This window comes from Pongo abelii, chromosome 16 (genome assembly GCF_028885655.2).
Source record: "Pongo abelii isolate AG06213 chromosome 16, NHGRI_mPonAbe1-v2.0_pri, whole genome shotgun sequence".
Classification (NCBI taxonomy): Eukaryota; Metazoa; Chordata; class Mammalia; order Primates; family Hominidae; genus Pongo; species Pongo abelii.
This window is the reverse complement of record NC_072001.2, coordinates 61,608,674-61,634,984: the sequence shown is the minus strand read 5'-3', so window position 1 is coordinate 61,634,984 and position 26,311 is coordinate 61,608,674. Positions and strand designations below refer to the sequence as shown.

Below are 26,311 nucleotides of genomic sequence, written 5' to 3'. Positions count from 1 at the left end.
TCTTTCCTGAGTGGGCTCATAAATGCAGATTCTTTGGAGAGAGGTGTGTATAATCAGTTCACGAGCCAGCATTTTGCATGTGCAATGAACAGATGTGACTGCATTATTCAGTTTCCCAATTTGACTTCCCTACTCGAATATACTTAAGAAAATGTGATGTCGATGAACACATCCCTCCAAGTGAAAATAATCCACAGACAACAGAATTGGCAACCAGATTTGGACATGCCAAGAGGAGTTTCAAATGTTCCAGTTAACCACTTGTCACGTTGGATGCTTGTTGAATTCTCTGCCCAAAATGTTACCATGTATTGTGGCACTTCAAGTTTTCTTACTAAAGATGAAATAATTTCTAATTATATTGCTTGTGAAACTATATTACTTTTGAAACATATCACACTATAGTAGAAACATGTTTGTTTAACTCTGCCCTTTATTTTCCCTTTTTTATTTTCACATTGTGAAAGGTGACATTCATACTAAAAAGTGCGTGAAATGTAGATGTATATAGAACGGTTAAATCAGTGAACGTGTGTGGACCCACCACCTGGAGTAAGAAGTAGACTATTGCTGGCACCTGGAACTCCAGGGTGCCCTTCCTCTTTCCTGGGATTATCACAGCCTCGCTTTTGTGATAATGATTTTATTGTTTTGTTTCCTTTTGGGGTTTTTTTTTTTTTTTTTGAGACAGAGTCTCACCCTATTGCCCAGGCTGGAGTGCAGTGTCGTGATCTCAGATCACTGCAACCTCCGCCTCCCGGGTTCAAGGGATTCTTGTGCCTCAGCCTCCCAAGTAGCTGGGATTACAGGCATGCACCACCATGCCCGGCTAATTTTCGTATTTTTGGTAGAGACGGGGTTTCACCATGTTGGCCAGGCTGGTCTCGAACTCCTGACCTGAATTGATCAGCCTGCCTCAGCCTCCCAAAGTGCTGGGATTACAGGTGTTTATCTATTGTTTGTATCATACTATACCTTTTTTTGTGTCTTTGTGCAAATGAAAAATGCATGAGTGCTTCCTTAAATGTTGCTCCCTAGATGCCTCGCTGCCTCACGCTGGCCCCAGCCCTGTTCTTTTGTGTGTGTAGCTTTGGCTTATTTTTCTTACGGTTGTACGACAGTCCATTAGCAAGACTATACCCCAGTTCATTTCTGCATCGTACTGGCAGACATTTGGGCTGTTTCTGGCTGCGATGATTTCAAGGCTCACATACAGGTCTCCTGGAATACATATGCATGGACTCTGTTGCATATACAGCAAAGAGTGTTTCCCTGTTGTTTTTCAAAAGTGACATTTTAAATTCCTTCTGGATCGTTAATGGTACAACCTGGCAATCCAATGCAAACATTTTATTGTAAACCTTAGTATTTTAGACATAATGGGAAATGTTCATTTTATTATCTATCAATTTTAGACACACACTCACACACATTCCCTAAAAGTGGGGTCAAATACTTTTGCAGGTAAGATTAGCATTCAGGACAGAACGCTTCATTTGGAAACGTTGACCAGCTGTTCTTCCTATCCCACCACCCCATACGTTTTAGATTTCTAGGTCTTTCAAAGGGAAATAAAAGTGAATCATGCAAGATAATTTTAAATTGATTAGTCAGAGGCAGACATCTTTCCAGGATTTTTGTTTTCATAAGCCCCAGTTTACCCCGCTTTGGTGAAGAGAATATGAATTATGGGCTGTATATAGCTGAGTCTAAGTGCATGTTAGGTTAGGTTGTTTAATGTGCATAACATGTTCCTCCTCTCTGAATTACGTAAAACACATATCTAACTGATTACCATATTTAGCGTCCATTGTCACCATGTGCTTTGTGATGGAATTTGCTGGTCAAAACATTATTATTTGACTTATTGGACAGTTTGAAATTTGACATCTAACTCTCTCAGTTAGTTCAGGCTTCTATAGCAAATTACCATAGACTGGATGGCTTAAACAAGAGACATTTATTTCTCACAGTTCTGGAAGCTGAGAAGTCCAAGATAAAGGTGCCAGCAGATCTGGTAGTCTACTTCCAGGTGAGGGTCAACTTCCTGGTTTGCATATAGTTGCCTTCTCATATCTGCACATGGCAGAGAGTTCTGATCCTTTATACCCTAAAAGGGCACTAATCCCACTTATGAGGGCTCCACCCTCATGACCTAATCACCTCCCAAAGGCCCCACCTCCAAACACCATCACATTGGGGATTAGATTTCAGCATATGAATTTTGGGGTGACTCAAACATTCAGTCCATAGCAAACGCTTTGAGACATTCCAAGTTTTTAAAATTAGCTTTTGTTGCAAGCATTAGTAAGATACAATAATTATATTTATTTAATTTGTAATTCCATTATTAAAATGACCACCTGTCTAGCTTTCACTGTTATCACAAGTAGTTTTAGTAGAATTCTACTTGTAAGTGTTTGGTTCTGTGAAATCATTATATGATTTGTATAACTATTAGAATAAGTATAATTTTTCTTCTTTTAAGAAATGTATTGTCTTAAAGGGTGTATATTTTGGTATACACAACTAGTGGTGATTAATTAGAATCTTGCTTTATTGAAGCACTAGTTACCTAATAAAAAAGTATCTTTCTAGCATGGCTCAAAAACGGGTCATAATAAACTAGCAAGGACATGTGGGAAACTTGACTTAATTATAAAAGACATTGTAAATTAGAACAACAGATCTAAAATGGCTCTTGCATTTGTACTTATTTGCATATATTAACATTTAACCAGAGATAAAATTGGGACATTTTTGGTTATACTAATACTGGAAAATAGTTATATCATATCGTTTTTAAAAGCTCAGTTCGTGAGAGTGAAACATACCCCCCTTAAATCTAAACTTTATTTAAGCTTTATGTGAGATTCTTTATGTAATTTTGGCTTCTAAATAAGGCAGCCATTCCAGATAAGGAGTAAGATTCATTTACTCTTTACACTGGGTCTTCATTAAATCTCATCTGATCTTTCGCTTTGATGTTTTAGACTTTATTTCACATTTCACGAAGATTTTTTCCTGGGTTGGGCGAAGTAGTAGGTCATCTGTGTTTTCTGAGCAAAACGTCATTCTGAATAGAAAACAGGAAGCAAACACAGCATTAAGTTTTAGGTGGAGCTTATTGAACTGTTTCATCCTTTATCAAATTCCACTGAATTTGTGTAAGGCATGTGATGTCTTTTTTAAAATTAGATACTTATGTTCGCAAATATTTTTGTAACTTCAGAGAAAAACAAACCCAAGTCAGTGAAAGCCATCAGTGTAAGACTTCCTGGAGTTCTAAACTGGGGTGATTTCAGTTCTGTAAGAAGGAAAGTCCTGGGGCAGCCCTCCTCTGTTCTCCCCTATGACAGCTCTTCAAAGATTTGAGGGTGACTATTGTTTCCTTGACCACATTTGCCTTGACTTCAGGGCAAACATTTCTAGTTCCTCAACCCTTCCTCCTAAGGCAAGCTTACCTCCCCAGCCTTCCCTCCTTGGACAAGCTCCAGTTTGTAAATGCTGTTCTTAAAGGTCCTTGGTATGAGGCCACTATCATCGGTTTCTGCCTGGCTCAGCCCTGTAAGCCCTGCCCCTTCCTCATATTGGAGCTGACATTGTCCACTAAAGAGGACACCACTATGTGTTTTGGAAACAACAAGTAGACTGCTTTGGCTATTGGCTTGGCCCGAGATACCATTTTGTGTTACTAATTCCAATTGCATCAGTTAAATATATATCTATAAATATATCTGTAGAAAAATTCTAGTTTATTACTTCTTTTTTCTTTGAATTGCGTGTAAGGTCAAGTCTTCACTAAACTGGACTTTTAAAATTTAAAAATGCTATGAGTAACTTGTGAATGCATTCTTGAAAATTCAAATGGTAAAGGAATAAATGAAGCCAAATAGTAAAGAACCTCTTCCCCATCGGCCTTCACTAACATCTCTCCCCTCTCTACATTTATGATTTGGTTTATGCATTTCCAGACTTGTTCCTATGCATTTACATATATTGAGTGGCATCATGTTGTATATGTTTTCCTGCAACTTTTCCTTATTACCAGAAAATGGTACTCAGAGACCTGCTCATATCAGTAGGTAGAAGCCTATTTCACTATTTTTCACCTGCTGCATGACATTCCATTTTAAGGATGTACCACAATGCCTTTTCCTACTGTTAGACATTAAGATTTTCTGAAGAGTTTACTATTTACTTATTATGTATAGTATTTATTTAATAGTACTGCAACAAACATTCTGTACATATATATTCATATATAGCCCTTGTGCATATTTTGATTATGCACAGATACTCCAGAAAGACGATAAGATACCTAGAAATAAAATTCTGGCTTAAAGTAGTATGCATGTTTAAAAATGTGGTAATGTAAACTTCATGAGACCAAGGACTGTCTGTTCACTATATATATATATATATATTCCATTATTAATATGTATGTATATTATAATATGTATGTATGTATAATATTCCATTATTAATATATATGTATATATACATATATATATATATATATTTTTTTTTTGAGACGGACTCTTCCTCTGTCGCCAGGCTGGAGTGCAGTGGCGTCATCTCAGCTCACCGCAACCTCTGCCTCCCGGGTTCAAGTGATTCCTCTGCCTCAGCCTCCCGAGTAGCTGGGATTATAGGCATGCGCCACCACGCCCGGCTAATTTTTTTGTACTTCAGCCCAGCCTGTCTGTTCACTATGATACATCTGGTATCCACAACAGTGTCTGGCATAAGGTAGGTACTCACTAAACGTTAGTTGTTGAACGAAATTCCCCTACAAAATGCCTGTAATTTATACTCTCACTAATAGTGTATGAGAATGCCCATTTCTCCACATCTTTACTAACTCTGGATGTTGTCCATTTTTGAATTCCTGCCAAACTAATGAGTAACCAGTGATAATTTCTTTGATTTTATTTTGCATTTATATGAGTACTGTGGAAATTGAATGTCTTCTCATTAGGTTTAGCCAGTTATTATACTTGGTCTTGCTGTAGGGCCAATAGTTTCTTCTCTTTCTCTTCACCATCTCCACAACCCTACTCATCCCTGACTTTGTGCCTTTAGGGGAAGAAAACCACCTTCCACTGAATTCTTCCATGGAGGCACAGAGCAAGTTACTTAACCTACTTCTTTTCCCCTTTGCACTTAGCAGCGATATTAAGAGTGTAGAGTTTAATGTTCCCATCCCGATTCTGGGATTTTGGTCTGCAAAAGGCACTAAAAAATTAGTAGTTGTTATTAGTCTCATGAAATGTATATTATGATTCTCATTTATCACTAAACAACTGAGTCTTGAAGAGTGAAGTTATTGTCTGAGGCTACACAGATTGTGAGCAGTGAAGTTAAAATGTGAATTTAGGACTGGCTGACACTGGAGTCCATCTGATCCTGCCAGCCATATTGCTTTGCCAGCTGCCTGTCTCCCTAGGAACACCTCTTGGCCTCCTCAAAGTGTGTTGCAGCACAGCCCCAAGTGTACGGGTCTGAACTTTCTTCTTACACTTCCTGGGTTGTGTAATGCTGGACTCTCACTATTCAAAGTGTGGTCCGTGGACCCGCAGCAACAGCATCGCCTGGTCGCTTGTTAGAAATGCAGAACATCAGGCTCACCTCAGACTCGCTAAAGCAGAACCTGCATTTTAACATGATTTGCAGATGCTTTGTATGTTCATGAAAGTTTGAGAAGCCCTCGGATGGACCACACCGTTAGTAAAATTAATTCATCTTATTTTCCTGGTTAGGTCCTGGAGTTTATTTCTACCAAGAGTCACAACTCAGATTTTTTTTTTTTTTTTATTCTCCAATAGTACCTGGCACTGTGTAGACACAGAGGAGGCACTTGGTATTTACAACCTAAAAAAAATTATAGCTCCCATAACCTGCATGCTGTACCTCCTACAGCCCTAAAGATGGGTTTGATGAATATATATGTTAATGTCCAGCACTGCAACTCTGCTAGATTAGACTGCGAAAATTCAGATTAATGGAACCAAAACTAATGGAAGAAGGAACTGCTGGAAACAGCACACCCCCAACAAATGGGTAATAAATGAGACAAATCCCAGTCAAATCTGGACTGGGACAATTTTGAGCAATGTCCTCAAGCTGTGTAACTTCTGTGAGCCTCAGGTTCCTAACCTGCACAGCCAATACTACCCATTTCAGGTTCACAGCAAAGATCACATGAGATCAATGCCATGGAGCACCTGCTTCAATGCCCACCCTGTGTGGGAGCCCTGGAAATGCCAGGCCCCTCCCTCTCCTCATTTCTTCTTCCGTACCACATGGGTGTGCCCCAGTGGAAAAGGTAGTGTTGTGCTTTAGACACCCTTTCAGGTCAAGCCACATGGGATTGTCAGGGTGAGCAGCCACCTAAACTGAGGAATTACTCTCCAGCTAAGAGCATCTGGGCAGGGTCAGAGCTCAGAAGCAGAACTGCTCCAATGGGCTGAAGAGTCATGTGAGAAGAGCTCAGTGCAGAAGAGGAGCGAGCAGTTTAATCTTCCCAGATTGATCCTGTTGGGAGATCTGTTGGCAGACGGCAGAGTATGCTCTTAGTAATTGCCAGGATTTTGCATCCCAGGGAGATAAAATCTCAGAGTGCGGTTGTATAAAGGGACTCAGGGGCATACATCTGCCACAGGCCGGCTCCTGGCAGTGAAACCCAGGGGGTGAGGGAAGAGGGTAGTTCAGAGGTTAGAAGCCTGCTGTTTTCCACCTCTATGAGGACGAGCCAAAGAGAAACATGGCCTTCGCGACAAGGGAAGGTGGGAGAGGAGAGACCGTGTCCTGAATAGAGAAGGGCAGAGAGAGGAGAGGGCCCGGGGATGCCAGGAATTCTGCCGTGGAGAACCACGGATGACCGAAAAGCATGGTTGCTATGGCAGGGTGTGTTGGGAAGCCCTTTCTTCTGCTGGGAGGATTTCAGGAGCACTGGAGCGTCCTTCCTTTTCTTTTCTTTTCTATTTTTTTTTTGAGATGGAGTCTGTCTCTGTCGTCCAGGCTGGAGGGCAGTGCCGCAATCTCGGCTCACTGCAACCTCCACCTCCTGGGTTCAACCAATTCTTCTGCCTCAGCCCTCCGAGTAGCTGGGACTACCAGTATGTGCCACCACACCCAGCTAATTTTTGTATTTTTGTAGAGTCAGGATTTCACCATGTTGGCCAGGCTGGTCTTGAACTCCTGACCTCAGGTGATCCGCCTGCCTAGGCCTCCCAAAGTGCTGGGATTATAGGTATGAGCCACCACGCCCAGTCCCATCCTTCCTTTTCTTTGCTCCCCACCCCAACTCCTTCGTATCCTTGGAGACTTTGGGGCCGCGGAAGATGTTAAATCAAACACAGCAGCATTTCTTATGGGTGACCCATTGTTCTACATCACAGTTTCTTAGGGCTCTTATTCAACAACAGGCATCCTGGACCCCTTCCCAAGCCCACTATGAATCTGCAGGTAGGTCCAGGAATTCTGCAAATGTGTTTGGCTTCCCAGTGATTCTTTGGCATCTGACATTTGAAAGATACGACCACAGAGAGAGAGAGATACATTGAGATTTTTGAGATTGTGATCTGTTGAAAGCTTTACTTTGGGCAAACAATAAAAAAAAGATGTTGCATCTACCACAGCACCTTGGACCGGCAGCACTGACATCACCTGGTGATTCACCTGCACTGAAGCTTGAGAAGCCTCGGGCTAGTGTGGTAGTCCTCAGGCTCCAGAGGCAGGCAGCGTTAGCCACGGGCAGTGGGGAGACCCTGGTGTGGTATTCAAAGACCTGGGTGTGAATCCTTGTCCTGGCACCTGTGGCTGTGTAAAGTTGGGATAGTCACTTCACCTTTCTGAGCTTCTGTACTCCATCACTAGGGCCTAATAATACTCACTTCACATGATGACTGTGAGTATTAAATTGTGAAACTGCCTGGCACAAGTGGGTGCTTAATGGACGTTAATAGGAGATTGAATCAGCAGTCACCTTTGCTGGGTTTCTCCTGCTTTGACTCTGATCGTCTTCAGAATGAGGCCTGAGTGGCGGGGCCCTGTGCTCCAAGGGATGATGGTCTGGACCGTGTTCCAGACATTGGCCCACACTGCACTGTTTTCCCACTTGAACTTGATCATGATCAGCTCGCCGATATCCACATCCAGCGTGATAAGAAAGGAATACATTTTATTACTAGCAATTCCTTTGCCCCTTGAATACACAAAGAAAATCAGACACAATCAGTTTAGTTGTAACAGCAAAGTGACAGTCACACACATTCAGGATGTGTTGTATTTCCCTGAATGACTTGGGATTTTTGCTGCATTTCCCATACTAGCGTTCAAGAGACTATTGATAGAGCTAGCAGTAGGTGTGCCAGGATAAAAAAGGGATTTCCAGATAATAAAATTGCGAAAACTATACTATTTTCTGTGTTAACACATCAAAAAGGCTCCGAGAAGTCCCACTATAAGAAATCTAGTTAACTTTCTCTAGCTTAGCTTCTAGGAAGAAGCCCCTGTGGAGACAGTGGGGCTTTGGCAATGGTGTCTGGACAGTTCAGCTTTCTGTAGGTTTAACATAGTATGCCTACACCATGCACTCTCTCCCAAGTAATGCTCCTCCCCCCAAATAAACAGAAACCTCTATTAAAACAGTGAGGCATAACAGTAATAGTAAAACTACACATAAAAAGATGCACCGTTTTAGAGCAAGATTTACATGCAGACTCTGAGGTATCATCAGCTTTACTCACTAATCTCCAAGACATTAAAATATCCCAACATTGATAGAGCAGCGAGATGCCCTTTCCACTATTGAGAATCATCCCCTGGGAGAGATTTTTGGCAGTGCAGAGGCAGCAGTGGATTTAGGGCGAGGCAGATGGATGAGGGGGTCCCTTGTGTGGCTTGGCATAGCTCTTCCTGAGTATGCTGTGAAGAATTGTTTAGGAATTCCCCCACCCTGCCAGGTTGTGAGCATCCAGAGGCTAGGGTCCTCTGTATCCTTAGGTAGGTGTTGGACAGAGCATCAACAAATGCTTGCTGAATGACTGAATCAGTGTGATGATCAGAGATCCAAAGCTGGGGGCAATTTTCGGGAAGCTCAGGACCATCCCTGGAGTGGGTGAGGGGCCAGTGTCACTTTCCAGGGAGAGTCCATGCTGAGGGCTGAGAGGCCAGAGAGTCTGGGGAGCCTCAGAGTGAGCAGGTGGGTAACAGGGTGAAGGACAGATGGGGAGGCTGGCAGAGCAGGCTGATTGAAATTGGAAATCTGTGCCAAGTCAAAAGATACCACTTGAATTTCTGGGTTACGAACTCACAGGAAAGGCTCTTGGGACCCCTTGGGAACACCTGCTCCACCCCTAACCACTCGCCTCTGCACTGCAGGCCCTGGTGGGGCCATCTCTGGCTTCCCTGTCTGCTCAGCCCACAGTGCATAACATTGAGCATGTGGTGGGACCTGGAGAGGCTGAGGAGGAACGTGAGGGTTCGGGCTTGGGTGGGTGTCCTGTCTGACAAGGATGGCCATGTGGGATGGGCTGCGTTTACTAAAGGGGTTGTTTCTGAAGCACCAAATATTTATTTATGTTCACAAAAAGAACCAAACACTAACAGTTGATTTGTGGACCAAGAGTTTTCTGCTGTAGGTAACAGCTAGCTCAGGTAGTATCTGGCGCCTACCACAGTGCCCTGTATGTGATTGGTGCTTAAATGCTCAAGCCCATGTAAACTAAAAAATAAAATTCTAAGCCCCCCAGCCATCTGAATGGACCCCTCCTCTCAGCCAAGGGCATTCCAAAGTTAACTGAAAAATGAGTTCAAGCCCTGGTGGGAAGGGGAGGTGGGACATGCCTCTTTATACTCTCCTCCCTTTGGAATTCAGGCACAACTGACCAGGATTAACATTAAAACCCAGATTTTAAGACTGATGAAGCAGACTTTTTGTAGCAATAAGACACCAAATTCCAGCCTGACTCCAGTATAGCATCACATGATAGACAGCAGGCCCTGAAAGAAATTAAACTATTTTACCCTAAAATATATTTCTTTGACATATTTTGAAAGGGCCCTGAACAGCTGTCTTGTGGGGGGAAAATCTGCATTCTGTAGAGAATTCCCTTCCCTATCCAGGTCTTTTCACTGATCTGGGAGAGAATTAACTAAGTCTGGCACCTTTTTAAGTCTGATAAGAAACATTTACAATCAATTGTCTCTGAAGCCTGCTACTTGGAGGCGGCTTCTGCATAATAAGAACCATGGTCTCCACAACCCCTTATCTTAATCCAGACACTCCTTCTATTGATTCTAGATCTTTAGATAAACTCATTCAACCAATGCCAATCAGAAAATCTTTGAATGCACCCATGACTTGGAAGCTCCCCTGCAACCCCAACCCCAAACCACTTTGAGTTGTCCTGCCTTTCTGGACCAAACCAGTGTACATCTTACAAGTGCTGATTGATGTCTTATATCTTCCTATAATGTATAAAACCAAGCTGTAGCCTGACCACCTTGGATACAGGTCACCAGGACCTCCTGAGGCTGTGTCACGGGAATGTCTTTAACCTTGGCAAAATAAACTAAATTGATTGAGACGTTTCTCAGATACTTTTTGGTTTGCATCTGGAATAAAGTAGTTGTAGCTGGCCTGACTCTTGAAAATTACAGAGTCCATTTATACTCTGCAAGAAAAATAAGCGTGTTATCATCCTAGGGGGCTACACCTCCTACTCACAGAGTGATGGGAATTTTCTGCATTTTCTCTTTTGTTCCGAGTAGTGACATGGTAAAAGTTGTTTGTATTGGCGTCTCAGTTTGGTTGATGAACTGGATCTTGAACTGGTAATGATAAACTAGAGAGAGGGAGAGAGAAAGAGAGAGAAAATTTAAGCAGTGATTTTAAATTTAAAAATCTCTTATTTCTTAAAATGTAAACATGCAGAGGGAAGAGTTTGGATAGACAGATATTAAAATGTTAACAACATTTTTTTGCTCCTAAATGCTGGTTTATCTTCTTCTTTTTCCTTCTTTGTATTTCCTAAATATCTATACAGGACTTATATTGTGTTTGTAATGTAATAATGATAAATATTCACCAACAAAAGATGGCAGAATAGGAGTATAGGATATCTGGCATTCTCACTGAGTTCTGGATGCAAGTTCTGCTGTAATATTTTGTGTGTTTGGCGAGGGTCTCCTTTCGTAAATCAAAGAATATATGCCTTTTAGGCATTTGACAAGGCAAGAGAGAACACATTGCCATTTTACTGCCCCTCTCTGATGGGGTGTGTTTCAGGGTGGGGCAGAGCTCCAGCTAAGAAATATATGCCCTAGTGACCAAATGTTTATATTCTGGGGCAGTTCCTGGAAACAAGCTCTGTGAGGTTCAATGAGTGTATTTCCTAATGGAAATAAGATAACTCTAGTTCTAGAACTTGGGCCTAAAAGCTTTCTGTTTTATCAAATGTCCGGAATGTCCTCCTACTGATGGGTTGGTTGGAAGAGGATAATTTATTTTATTCTTCTTTACCTAATACAGTCTACATTTAGTTACTGAAAGCAAATGGCTTACTATTAGACAGGCGTTGTTAAATACATGGCATCATTAAATGTTAAATACATTTTTGCATTGTTGAATGCATTGCATCATCTTATTTACTTATCACAACGCTATGATGTAGGCATTGTTATTATCACCCCCATTTTATAAATAAGAAAACTGGAGCTCAGATAGATGAAAGTGACTTGCTCAAGGTCAAATAGCAGCATCTGTGCTCTTAGTTTCCCTCACCCTATATGGTGTTGGCTTAGCTTGCATAGCGGCGCAGCTATGGAGCTGTTTTGAAAATTATCCTACCTCATTCCAAAATGGCTGATTACTGCTTGGACTTCTTTCTCTTGTCTCCATATTCTCCCCAGTGGATTCCCCAGGGTTGGATACAAGGTCCAGCTTCCAGACCAGCACTGGCTTTTGTTTTTGCTTTGTTTTTTTTTTTTTTTTTTTTTTTGAGACAGGGTCTCTGTCACTCAGGCTAGGGTGCAGTGCCACTTTGGCTCACTGCAGCCTTGACCTCCTGAGCTCTCTTGTCTCCATATTCTCTAAGTATCTACAGTGTTCTAGCTCCAAGATTGCAAACAGGTTTAATACGGCATGTTAATTCCATTTGATTGATAATAACTGCCTAGAACCCTGTGTTGAGATGGATTCTGAGGCCACGTCCAGGCTTATGGCAAGATGAGTGTCTGGTTTGGGCAAAGGATAAGGGATTTATGGAATGCTTGCTGTGTATTTGCCTTTCCTATTTAGACAATGATTAATCCACGAATCCTATCAGTGCCTTGCACGTAGTAGGTGCTGAATAAGCTTTTGTGGGATGAATGAACTGATGGTTTGCTTGGGGTTGACATATCACAATGCACATTAACATCTAACAAGATGGAAATCACCTGTGAGGATTCAAGACCTGATTTTCAAGCTTTGTCATAGGAGAATTTTAAAAAATTAGATCACGGTAACTAGCCACTTGACCATCCATCCCTTGTACCCAGCATGTGGAAATTCATCTCTTCATCAATCAATGTACTAACTCCTAAATGGCACTATTTCTACTGGAGGTTGGTAGCTATACAGCAAGCCCAGCAGAGGGTACTGCCAATGCTGTGTTGCTAACACACCAGCTCCAGTGTCCTGGTATGCCTGTATTGCCAAGTTTCTAGATTACACAATCCTATCCTTGGCATAAACTAATCTTCCCATTTGGATTTTGTATTTAATTTGCTCATGTGAGTGGGGATGTCTCTTGGGTTTACTAAAGGGGTTATCTCTGAAGCACCAAATGTTTATTTATGTTCACAACAAGAGCCAAATACTAAGAGTTGATTTATTGGCCAAGAGTTTTCTGCTTTAGATAAGAGCTAGCTCAGGTAGTATCTGGTACCTACTACAGTACCCTATACACCAGCAGTCCCCAACCTTATGGGCATCAGGGATGGGTTTCATGGAAGACAGTTTTTCCATGGACCAGTGTGGGGGCAGGGGGGATGGCTTCAGGATGAAACTGTTCCACCTCAGATCATCAGGCATTAGATTCTCATAAGGAGCATGCAACCTAGATCTCTAGCATGTGCAGTTCACCATAGGGTTTGCACTCCTATGAGGATCTTATGTTGCCACTGCTCTGACAGGAGGCAGAGCTCAGGCGGTAATGCTTGCTCACCCGCCGCTCACCTCTGGCTGTGAGGCCCAGATCCTAATTGCCCACGGTCCGTGGCTCGGGGGTTGGGGACCCCTGCTGTAATACAATAGATGCTCAAATCCCAAGCCTGGGATAAACCAATTTGATGCCCTCAAGACAGCAAAAGAGGCTGTGGGTGAGAAGTAAGAAAAGAGCTGGCTGGGCACGGTGGCTTGCACCTGTAATCCCAACACTTTGGGAGCTGAGGCAGGTGGATCACGAAGTTAAGAGATGGAGACCATCCTGGCCAACATGGTGAAACCCCGTCTCTACTAAAAATACAAAAATTAGCTGGGTGTGGTGGTGGGTGCCTGTAGTCCCAGCTACTCGGAAGGCTGAGGTAGGAGAATTGCTTGAACCCAGGAGGTGGAGGTTGCAGTGAGCTGAGATTGCACCACTGCACTCCAGCCTGGTGACAGGGCAAGAGTCTGTCTCAAAAAAGAAAAAAAGAAAAAGAAAAGAGCTATAGGCACAAGTCCTGGGAAGGGTCCCTAAACTCTTGGGTGGCACCACTGGAGAGAGGGACTTAGCCTGTCATCCCAGAAGCCTCTGGAGAGGTCTTACACTATTTGGGGGTTTGTCAAGGAAACTCTGTAACAGGTGAACAGTCTTGTAAGTCAAACTGAGACAAAAAGGAAAGTTCTTTCCAAAGTGGGGGAGGCGGTAAGATGTGGGAGGACTGGCCTTGGGTTAACCTCCTTATGAGTAGTCAGGGTACCTTCCAGAGAACTCAAGGAACACTCATAGTAACTGATCTTCAATTCAGTTTAATATGATACGTATTAATTGGAAGTCTACTGTGTGTTCAGCCCAGTGCTAAATGCAATTAAAAGCATATAGTGAGGCCGGGCGCAGTGGCTCACGCCTGTAATCTGAGCACTTTGGGAGGCTGAGGCGGGCGGATCATGAGGTCAACAGATCGAGACCATCCTGGCTAACACGGTGAAACCCCGTCTCTACTAAAAATACAAAAAATTAGCCGGGCATGGTGGCGGGCGCCTGTAGTCTCAGCTACTGGGGAGGCTGAGGCAGGAGAATGGCGTGAACCCGGGAGGCGGAGCTTGCAGTGAGCTGAGATCGCGCCACTGCACTCTAGCCTGGGTGACACAGCGAGACTCCGTCAAAAAAAAAAAAAAAAAAAAAAAGAGCATATAATGGCAGTATGCATGATAATAACATTGGCTAGTATCTATTTTGGTTTTTCCCAGTGCTTTGCTTCTGTCATCTCACTTAACCCTCAAACAAATGATACGATTATTATCTCATTTTAGAGAAGAGGAAACTGAAGCACAGAGAAGTTAAGTGACTTTTCTCGGATCACACAGCTAGTAAGTCGTATATGGCTGGGGCATCAGCTCACGCAACCTGACTCCCAAACTTGAACTTTTACATGTTTATACCCAGGACCACTAGCTTTTTATACTCTAAGGAAAAAGTTGAATTGTGGAAAGAGATTTCAGTTAAAAAATATCCTAACATTTGTTTAAAAATACACTGAAAACACCTGAAATATTCAGTAATAGAGGGATGGCTATGAACTAATAACAGCAATTATGATAACTACTATTTAGCACTTCACTATGTCCCAGACATTGAGCTAATAGTTTCATATAATTATCTCATTTCTCTTTACAACTTTATAAGATGCCTACTTTATCTTCCCTCCCACATCATTTTACAAAGGAAGAAGCTGAGGCTCAGAAAAAGTTAAGTAACTTGTCGTCGTCACGTAGCTAATAACTGATGAAGCTGCAATTAGAAGTTAGTCTGCTGATTCTCAGTTCATCGTCCCAAACATATGATTTACTCTTATGAAGCCATTAGAAGCTATTTTTGGAATGATTTCAATGCTTATGAAAGAAGTGAAAAAGAAAACAAAAACAAAAAACACAGGCTACGAAACTGTCTAGTATGAGACCAACTCTGCAAAACAGAATGCATAGAAGTAGGGGAATTCACAAAAATATTAACAGTGCTTATCTCTGGAGAGGGCAGAGTGGTCATTTTTATTCTCTGCTTTATGTTCTTCTGCAAGTTTCACGTTTTCTGCAGTAAACATGTATTCTAATTGGAATCCTATTGGAAAAATAAAGAGCTTTTACAAGTATTGAAAAAGAAAAAAAAAGAGAACTAGAAGCTGCGGTCCTTTGTGGCCTCTGCCTTGTCTCATGGGCATCTGTGTCCATGTCTTATCTCCCCGAAGGCCGTCTCAGAACCACACTACTGCTTGTATCTCCACAAGGGCACAGCACACACTAGGCCTCCAAGGAGTACTTCACAGGCTCTCTGAGTGAAGAACGACATGCATATATAACTGTATTAAACACACCAAGAATGATAAAATAGCTCCCGTTTGTTGAGATCCAACTATGTGTTAAGCTACATACTAAGTGTTTTACACACATCATTTTTGTCCTCATAACAGGCTAAATAATGATGCCCTGCTGGGTAGTGCCCATCTGCTCCCTCTACCCCTGCTGTCCTCATCCACTCCGCCCTCCACTGCTCAGCCCTGAGCCCCAGGATGGGATCCCTTAGGCTGCATCTGCTGGGCTCCCTTATCGATTGGTTTTTGGTTGGGTGTGACCACTGGAGGGAGAGGAAGTAGCAGGAGATCAGGGCGGAGAAGAGAGAGGCAGGGGCATTTTCCCTCTGCTCCCCCGTGCTCTGGAGCCTGACTGTGCAGCCACTGTCCTCCCACGATTATCAGCAGCCCTCTTCCACGGCTCTGGTTCTCACACAGCTAGTCCCTTCCCTGGCTCCATCCGTCCCGCTGTTAGAGGCAGGGAGCAGCCTCAGTCCTTTTTGGTTTCCTTAACACTGCCCACCCTGTTGTAAGGAGTACCACTTGCTTTCTTCAACTGATCCAGGCCAGTGGAGTCCTGTTTCCTGTTGAGACCTAGACTGACACAGTGTTAATTATCCTGGTGAATATAAATAAGGAAGTGGAGGTTTGGAGACCTATAGTTATCCAGATAGTTTAGTGGAGCAGGATTCAAAGCCAGGTGTGTCTAATTCCAAAAGACTTTCTATATCGCCCGCTGTTTTGGTTCTGCAAGCTGAGTCTGTCCCTTGAAAGCAAATAGCCAACAGCCCCTGAAGAAAAGCTGTGGTTGAACACCTGCTTCCAATGAAGCCACCAAGACAAACTGCCTGCCAGCTCTGACCCCTTGACATCCATCCTGGGCTATCGCTGCCACAAAGGACGCTCTCCTGTCCCCTAAACGTCTGGCCCCTGAGCTGGGGAAAATGTTTCATGCCCTTGTCTTGGCGATACACTTTTTCTTCCCTTTTTCTTAAATTGTGAGTAAGAGGAGATTGATTTCTGCATTTGAGATGCTATGGTTCCACGATTTTAGGAGGAGGTGCTTGTGTAAAACCCAGGAGTCAGCTTTAGAGGATGCAAAGGCCCCTTTAGCTTGCACATCCTATGAATGAGAATTGCCTATTTCCACAACATGTGTCCCTAGAGTAGCACCTCTGCAGGAGGATGGAACATGCCAAGGTGTGTGGGCTGTGAAGAGCCAAGCCAGCATGCTTTCTGAGGCTCATGAGGGAACGGGCTGTGGACGGAACCTGCACTGATGGCTGAGGCACCCTTGAGTTTGCAGGAGCACTCCTGAGAAACTCTATGTCTGCACGGGAAATCTTGCATGACTGCCCTTTTTTGGAGAAATCTTTAAATGAAATTAACTTTAAATATAAATGAGTCTTTCATGCTGAGAACTGGTTCCTGCTGAGAACTAGTTCCTCCTCCTCCTCCTCCTCCTTCTTTTTCCTCCTCCTCTTTTGTAGAGATGAGGTCTGTATGTTGCTCAGGCTGGTCTCAAAATCCTGGGCTCACACAATCCTCCTGCCTTGGCCTCCCAAAGTGTTGGGATTACAGGTGTGAGCCACCACACGCAGTCCTAATTATTTACTCTTATTTGGATTTTTGTGTTTTTCTTTAAAAAAAAAAAAAAGAAAGAAAAGAAAAGACAATTTGCTTATCATTCTACCCCACCATCCCCAGCACAATGATGCTATTACAAAGATTAAGGAAAAAAGTGTGAGTGATTTTGCTCACTTTACCTTATGACATGTTTAATAAGGACGTTAAAAAATGATTTGGGGAAAATGCTTTTGATCCTGTGACTGCAAAGAGACCAGTACAACATACTCCCAAGTTCTGGCAGGAGAAATTATTTGAGGTCTTAAAGATGAAAGACATGAAATAGTCCATTGACCTTGAATGTGATCAGGGAAACTCCATCTAGAGCAGAAATCTGAGGCCTCCGGAGAGTCTCCTCACTAGGAAAAATCCTGGATTGTAACCCTGTGTGGACTCTGCTGGTGCCATTTAAAAAAGAAAAAACTTACATTTCTTTTCACAAGATCAGGTTATTGAATTTATGAAAAGAGAATATATTTCTTTCTATTTTTTTGCCTCCCAGAAACAATGATTCTGAATCATTAGATGTTGGCTCTGGGAGATATTATGACTCTCTTTGCAAACATCAAAGAGGGCTTTTTTTTTTTTTTTTTCCCCTCAGTGTATGGATTTCTCTCGTGGAGATGGTAGGAATGAGACCTCTTGTGTTTTCTCCAAGCCCAGAGGGCTTGTTTCTAGACCCGAAATGCCTCTAACTCAGAGGGAAGCTGAAGATCATAGGGTTGAGGGGCCCAGGATGGTGTTGTCCAGGGTGTTGCTGCGCAAAGAAGGCAGCCAGTGCCAGCAAGGCTGAATGAAAGTGAATTAACTCAGAGCAGGCGCAAGTGAAGAAGAAAAAGGGAAAGTGATTTTGTTAGCCTTTGTATGTAATACCTGTATGTGTCGGTATTTTCGTGGCCACATTTGGGTTTAACAGTACAGTCCCATTTAAGTGATGCCCTGATGTCACGAGACTGGATGCTTGCCCCTTTCTTTTTAAAATTAAATTGAATTTTTTTGAACAGGGTCTCACTCTGTCACCCAGGCTAGAGTGCAGTGGCACCATCATGGCTCACTGCAGCCTTGACCTTCTAGGCTCAAGCAACCCTCCTGCAGTCTCCCAAGTAGCTGGGACTACAGACATGCACTACTCTACCTGGCTAATTTTTAATTCTTTTGTAGAGATGGCGTCTTGCTTTCTTGCCCAAGCTGATTTGGAATGCCTGGGCTTAAGAGATCCTCCCACCATGGGCTCCCAGAGTGTTGGGACTTCAGGTGTGAGCCACCGTGCCTGGCCAATGCCTGCCCCTTCTGTGGGGGTCTGTTGCTTCCTGCGAGTGGTGGAGATGGGGGAGTGTGTGTGTGTGGCCAGGACTGTTGTGCTGACTGGTGTCCTGTTGCCAGCTCTTTGTGCTGTGGGTGGAATAAGGGCCCTCAACGGATAGACAGAGCCCAGGGTTTGAGTCCTCTCTGATGCCTGCTACCTTGTGATCTTGAGACCACATAGCCTTTCTGGGGCTCGATTTCCTCATCTGTGAATGCAGATTAAAAACTTTCTTGTAGTGTCGCTGTAAAAATGTGATAAGATGGTGATGAAAAAATGCCTGCCTTTCAGAAGGTGTTAATTGGGTGTTATCTACTTCCTTCCTCCACACTGAACTGACCGGGGCAGGTTTTGAGACCCACCTGCAGGTCCTGTGCTAGTGGTTCATCCCCATGTCTATTCACACCTCTTCCTTGGTGCCCACATAGGTTTTGTCATTAGGTCAAGGTCACATAAGTGGTTGGCAGCAAGGCCAAGATTCTTGAGACTCCTTATCCCAACCCCAAGCCTGTGCTGTCTACGACACCCCCTGCTTCTTCTGGAACTCTCCCTGAAGTCAGTGGAAACCTTCCAAAGAAGTAGCTGAGAAAAGCCAAAAACAGACCGACTGCCCGAGTCACAGCTTGGTTCGTCATCTCGCCGACCAGCAAGAAAGGGTGCTCTCATGGCTGCGGTGAGCAACAGAAGCAAGTGCCTCTCACCCCCAACCCAGGGAGCCTGGAGTGCAGGGCCGCTGGGGGGTTGGGGGGGTGAGGGCGGAAAGGGCAGCACGGGGAGGGCAGGAGAAGAGTGGAGCAGATATGGAAGAGGTAGCGTGGAAGGAGGGCAGAAAGGAGGAGACGGGACACGCAGCTGGAATGCCGCAGGAGGGAAAGGCACTCAGTTGAGGGCCTTGGTCCTATGCCAAGGCCAAGTGCAGTAAAAGGAGCAAAGGCTGGCATTCAATGCAGTGCTTCCTGCTCACAAATTGTGTGACTTTGCCCTGATCGTGTCTCTGTGTGTGCATGTGTGTGTGTGTGTGTGTGTGTCTGTCTCGGGGTTGCTGTGAGGATCAAATGGGAAATGAGCTAACGTGTACAACACATCCAGCCCAGTGCCCGGGCAGAGTCCCTCCTCTCCACCCGGTTACCTCATCTGACTGCTCTGAGGATGAAATGAGATGAGGCACTGGCGAAACAGGATTTACTCTGTACAGATCCGTTTCCCTCCCCCTCCCTTAAAAACAGGCTCCCAAACTGGTAAAGGTTCCCTGTGAGAGAGTGAGAATGGAAGTGGGTGATAAATTGCCTCGTTTCACTCGGCGACTGTTTCCCAATTCTTTCTTGCTACTGCTGTACTCTCGCAGTGTTTACCCGAGTTCTGGTGTACGGCTGTAGAAAATAGATCCTTTGATGGTTTTGTCGAAATATCTTGGGAGCCAGAGGAATTCAGGCCAAGTTAGTCATCCTTTGTGAAACTACAATCAGGAGGCGATGTTTATCTTGCCCAACCAGACCCCGAACTAAAATATATAGTACAATTAGATGTTTTTGAAAAATAGGGATTGTGGTTTCTCTGTAGGCCGGGGTTGGGCAAGTCTGCTCATTTAAGAGTGTAATATGTATTCATCAAAATACTGGAGGTGGCTGGTGAAATAGGCTTTGGGGGCCCAAGTCAGTTATGATCACGATTGTGATGGGCGGGGAGTGGCGTAGCTGTGGTGGCCTAGATTAAAATCTTCATCCCAGCACCACCAATAGAACTCTCCGCAGCGATGGAAATGTTTTATTTCTGTGCTCTCTGATGCAGCAGCCACGTATTTGAGCACTTGAAAGGTGGCTTGTGTGACTGATAAACTGAATTTTTGGTTCCATTTAATTTAAAGTAACTTAGATTTGGATTTAAATAGCCACATATGGTTTGTGGCTACCATATAGGACAACATAACATTATATAGATAGCAGTATCCCATGAGCAGCTGCTTCAAACAGGCGAGTCTCGCATGGGTGCACTTTCCACCCATGCCCAGGGTGGCTTGATGTGACCACAGAGATGTTACTCTCCACTAGCGAATGAAACTGGGTTGAGAGGGTGAGGACTTTGCTCACCAGAGGGGCTGAAGCAGAACTGGGGAGAATTTGTAGGGGAGCAGAAAAGGAGAGGGTATAGGCTGGACGCAGTAGCTCATGCCTGTAATTCCAGCACTTTGGGAGGCCGAGGCGGGTGGATCACCTGAGGTCAGGAGTTCGAGACCAGCCTGGCCAACATGGCGAAACCCCGTCTCTACTAAAAATACAAAAATTAGCTGGGCGTGGTGGTGCACGCCGGTAATTCCAGCTACTTAGGAGGCTGAGGCGGGAGAATCACTTGAACCCTGGAGGTGGAGGTTGCAGTGAGCCAAGATCACGCCACTGCACTCCAGCCTGGGCGACAGAGTGAGACCCAGTCTGCGAAAAAAAAAAAAAAGTAAGAAAGAAAAGGAGAGGGTGTGGTACAAGCCACAGCTCAGCACTGGAATCTCCATCCAGGCTGGGGCTTTTGGTTCCTGACCAGTTTCAGTCAGTCCTGCCTTTAACCTCCTCCTCACTGGATGTCCCAGGAGCAAGATAAGTAGTCGGTAATAAAGAGACACAAATGTGGTCCCCAAGGAACTCATCGTGGGTTAGTCTCCACCGAGGCCCCTGAGGGTAGGACTGTGTTTGAAGAATACACGGATGGATGAGTACTTTGGTTTTGGTAGCTGGTGGGTGAGATAATGATGCCCTAATGCAGTTCTTTGGTCTTCTTTAATAAGAAAGGGATCCTTGTGAGTTCACACCAGCAGTGTATGGTGGTCAGGCACTGGGGCCGTTGGCAAATGGGAGAAGCTCTGCCTGGCTCATGCCTACTGCTCTTGTTTCCCCTTCTTCCTTCTCTTGATGCTTCCCTTCCCCATCTCCAAGCCCCCAGTAGATGTCCTAGGGCTGGGCCAAATCCCTCACTTCAGATGAAGTGCCCAGTTTAGCCCTGGAAGATGAAAAATGACCTCTTTTCTTCCCAGGTGATTTCAAGGAGAAAGCAATCCCCCCACCTTTCTCTTCCATACCCCTCTCACCCCCACAAGCAGACCAGCGTCAGGTTACGGAGGTAAAAATCACTCCACTCACTCTTTGGAGGCCCCAGGTCTAAATGCCAGGTCTGCCAAGAACTTTTTGTCTCTGGACAAATAATTTTCCCTGCCTAGGCCTTGGTTTCCCCATCTGAAAAACGGCAGGGTTGAACTGCTCCTCATGATGCAAACATTCCATGATTAAAATAGATCCAGTGAAATGTGATTATCTAAGAGGCTTAATCACTCCAGGCGGCATTGCCATTTAAAAGAGGAGCTGGTTCACCCAAATGAGTCTCTAATTGGCAGCCTGCAGCAGAGGAGCTCCCCGAAGCAGGAGGACTTCCAAATTCCCTCACCTGCGTGCTGCCATCTCCTCCAGCCCTAAGGGACAGCCAGTGGAGGGACCCTTTGGCCCAAAAGATCCTGCCCTTACACCAACTACTCTTCAGATGCTATGCGCACCCACAAGAAATTTCTGTCATTCCCAGACCTGCTTGACTCATGGGAGGGAAACCTGGCTGGAGAGCAAAAGTTCCGATACACAGGGAAATCCTGTTCCTCAAAAATAAGCTGCCTGGGAGTTTGAACTCACAACTGAGAGTCAGGTGGCCCTGTTCCAGGTCTCCTTACAGCTGCACGGCTGTGGGCACCCCACGCGAGTTTTGCTTTCCTCCTCTTTAGAATGAGATAATAACCAGCCCTGCCATCCTCGCCTGGCTGTTGTGAGAACCACAAGGAGTTGATGGCTGCATCGAATGTTTTGTGTAAAATGCTCTCTAAAAGCAAAGTGGTGACGATGGCCTGTTCACATTCTCCAGATACAAATATCTGCATGGTAATAGTCAAACAGCACATCAGATTTCTTCTCCCAGCACTGGAGAGGCTGTGCGATGAAACAGTGAGATGCTAAAGCACTCCCGAGCTGTTTTAAGGATTAGGCAGAAATGTTAATGGCAACAGATGTCGGCTTGTTCCCTCCAGGAGGATTTAGGTTTCAGTGGAGTATTTCTCTGCTGGCCTCAGCCTAAGATGTGGTCACAGCCCTTTCTACAATCTTCCATTCAATCCAGAGAGCTGCTGGGCCCACTTTCTGCCCTGAGGTTAAAAATCTGGCTGGGAAACATTGGAAGCTGAATCTTGTCTTGGGAGTGCCTCAGGGTGAATATCATGTCCTATCGGATCAGCTGATTCAAATCTTAGAAGAAATGAAATGCAGTCTAGAATCCAGTTTTTTCATGGGGGCTATGAACAGAGATGAAAGAACTGGGTTCTAGGCTGTGTTTGGAGATGCCTCAAGTCCCTGTACAGTGAGATCTGGGTGGCCCAGGTAAACTGCGTGTGGCCTTGCAGATCTAACATTCTAGGGGAGCATGAAAATGGACAGAGAGGCCAACCCAAGGATCGTTTCAGAAATGATCGAGGTTTCTCCTCCTAACCCTTGGCAGCAAGGTGGCCACACTCTTGGGACAGGAGAAAGGCTGTGTCAACGTTGCTGTCTGGAGCCTGCACAGTTTCAGAAACACTGTAACAGCAGAGCTGAAGCACCTCCAGGAAAGAAGCCAAGGGGACTTCTGAGCCCTTTGGACAGGGGACTGCATCCTGCCCTTCTGAAGGCTCCCCAGCTCCACACTCACCTTTGAAGGGGGACTGGGCTCGCGTTACGAGGAAGAGCCTCTTGCTCTTGCTCCGCGGCTCCTGGCGGACGTGGTAGCCCAGTGTGTTGCAGTGGCCCTTCTTGCAGCTCAGGCACAGGCCCTGGCTGAAGCTGTTCATGTCACCACACGGGTAGGCCATGCTCTGCGTGCCGGCGTGCAGCAAGGAGTCGATGAAAAGGTGCACTGATCGCTCGTGGGAGCATTTTATGGTCTGGGTGATGGCTGGAACACAGGGTAAGAAGGACGTTATCACCCCTTAACCCAAAGCAGCCTCAACTCAGAGGATCACCTTGGTTCTCAGCCCACAGGAGGTTAGCAGTAGCACACAGAACAGGCAAGGGTGGGCTTGTCAAGGCAGACCCCTTGACAACAGCAGGATGTGACAACTGACTGAAACTAGGGGAAGTAGACCCTCTGAGTCACGTAGTGTCAGGCAAAATCCCAGGCACTGCCGGGATCCTGAGAGCACTCCTCTATGACAGCGTGTTACAGTAGGCGTTTTAATAGGCACCCAAGTCACTAAGGAAAGATCAAATTCATTAAGAGAGCAGGTTAGTGTAATTTATTATAGAAATATTTCTATCTCAAATGAGATAATTTAAAATGCCCAGGTGCTGATGCCTGGAGGGTGGGTTTTCTGGAACAGGCTTGAGTGGGACACCTCTTCTCTTAATATAACTAGATACACGAGACAATCCCGTGGCACTCTGATGGTCTGGAGAATGCTGAGGCCTCTTGACAATGTCTACCTTGTGTCCCAAAGCAGCTATTGCATCCCTTAGGTAACAGGCCTGTGAAACCAGCACAAGAATTGGATTTGGAAGGACATTGCCCAGTAACCAGATCTGGACAGGCCTCACCCCCAAAACAAGCTTATGAGGTTGATTTACTAAGGATTTGACCTTCTTTTTTTTTTAACTCTCCAAATTTTAACCTAATCTGTGGTAAATAATTCTCAAGGGATGTTGAGGAACCACCACAAGATATGTGAAACACTTGCTGTAAAGGGACAGCACAGGTGACTTTGCCAAAAGCTATTTCCCCAGTTGTCTGGAGGCTAAATGCCAAGGTTAGTCATTGCAGTCCCTGGACGCTAGCAGTTGCATTCCTTGGGCACCTACTAGGAGGCTGTGTATGCTGCGTGCCCTCTGCTCCTCCACTGCCTGCATCTTCACTGCAGCTCCTTGAGGCAGCTGTTATCGATGAGAAAACTGAGCTTCCAAGACATCCACTAACTCACCCAAGCTCATCCACCCAGGAGGCAGTGAAGGTGAAACTGCAGTTATCCAGTGAGCCCCTGTGCAGCTGTGGCTGGGAGAACTACCCCAGGAACCCTTTCAAACACAGGGGTGAAGACGACTGAGAAAAACCAGCCCAAGCCTGGGCAAGCTGAATACCTACATTTGGTTCCGTCACTTTGAAGTTTAGCACAAAAGAGCAAATGGTAATAATTGGTCAGGAATGTGTTTACCAGGCAAAGAAAGCCCATACACCATCCTGATGGTCTGTACTGAGCTTTGTTGGGGTGAAGTTTGGGATGAGGGCTGGATGGTCAGCTGGGAACTGCTGGTGGCTGGAGGGGAGGTGATGGGGTGGGGGAGGTGGGAGGGATGTAAGCAATGATAAGGGCAAGTTTCCAGAAGGCTCTCTCAGGCTGGGGCGGTGGAAGGCTGGGAGTCCAGCCAAAATGAGATTATGTAGAGTGTGAAGGTCATTCTGATATTGGAGAGGCGAGGATGGTGTCATCACAAGAGAGTGTGTTCTCAGCTGAGTGTTGGATGATCAGGGTGAGGTGGCTTGTGGGGGTGGAGGGCTGTAGTTGGCTTGGAGTGATTGGCATGTCTTAATCAGGGTGATATTTTATAATAGCAAGAAATTTGGAATGCCCGTGGAATGTGCTGCTTCTGCTGACATTTTTGTTCTTTAATCTTGTGCATATTATCAATGTGCATGTTAATATTTCGGTTTTAGGACTTGAGAGAGAAGTGGAATCACAACCCAGATAACAGCACATCTGTGCCTGCCCTGAGATAAAGGGCGTAACAAGGACGTATTTGAAGCTGAATTTCCCATTGGGAGAGTCTGAGTAATTTCCTCAGTTAAACTGATGGGGCGGGATGAAGAGTGAGACCTTCATCGAGAAGCCACAACCTATTAAGTGGATCCTCATGTGGTTCAGAATAGAGGCAGTCCCTGGAATGAGGAAACTTCCAGAGAAGGAAGAATAACCACAGGCATCCGGACTCAACTCTCAGAAGAGCTGGTACCCCGGGAGAGGCTTTGCCTGGGCACACGGGGCTGGGGTGAGAAGCGGGGGTTCCTGTTGGTGCCCTCTGCTCATCCTCAGGGCGTGGCCTTGGCCTGTTGCCAGGAGTGGCCTGCTGGGGGACGGGCACCCTTGCCCACTCCCGTATTCCTTCTCTCTGGGTGGGCTTGGTGACCATACACCCTGGGCCCCTATCCTTGCTGAACTCTTCCCTGAGTCCCGTATGTTGGTAGACTCCGCTGAATGCCAGAGGCCCCACAGAAATGTAGGCCGGTGCTCCCGGCCCATGACTTCATTCTCACCATTGAAGCCGTGCTGGGCAATATGTCTGTAGAGCTCTAGGAAGTGGCAGCCAGGCTGGAAGGAGCCCCCGTTGGGATAGAAGTCATAGTGTCCTATGGGCTGTTTGATGCCCACGCTCAGGCCCATGTGCTCCCGGGTAAAGGTATGAATGGCATCCACAAAATTGGCGTCATCTGGAGAAAGACGATTGCTGGGGGAACTTCCCTCAAACAAAGGTCCCGCGGCATCCAGCCCTAATTGGAAAGCAGGGGTAAGGGTTACGTGGGAGCAAGGAGAGGGGAAGAGAAATGTGCTTTTTAACTTTTGGATATTATTATACATTAATGAACTAGCAGGAAGAAGAAACACCTAGGGCATAATCCTTCTCTAGAAAACCTCGCCGTAACCTTTTCTCAGTAAAAGCACAGTAATTCATGGTGCTAACAATGACACACAGGCTGGGCATTAGCTAGTGGGGAAAGAGGTTTGCAGAAACTATCCAGTGGTAGACACAAGGTTATGATGCCTAAGGCCAGGAGGCCTGGGCAGCATAGTGAAACCCCATCTCT

General features: G+C 45.1%; 1 protein-coding gene across 2 annotated transcripts in view; it reads right to left on the bottom strand.

Moving 5' to 3' along the window:
- Nucleotides 1-1,941: 1,941 nt before the first annotated feature.
- The window catches only part of LIPC (lipase C, hepatic type), a 161,322-nt gene continuing 136,952 nt past the window's right edge, over nt 1,942-26,311 (bottom strand). For both annotated transcript variants that reach the window (XM_024232537.3, XM_054531568.1), the window contains 5 exons: nt 25,763-25,996; nt 23,174-23,416; nt 10,736-10,853; nt 7,991-8,209; nt 1,942-3,076 (listed from right to left, as the gene is read on the bottom strand). In XM_024232537.3, the coding sequence (XP_024088305.1) occupies nt 2,965-3,076; nt 7,991-8,209; nt 10,736-10,853; nt 23,174-23,416; nt 25,763-25,996 (926 nt within the window). In that variant the 3' untranslated portion in view covers nt 1,942-2,964. The remainder of the gene's footprint in view (nt 3,077-7,990; nt 8,210-10,735; nt 10,854-23,173; nt 23,417-25,762; nt 25,997-26,311) is intronic.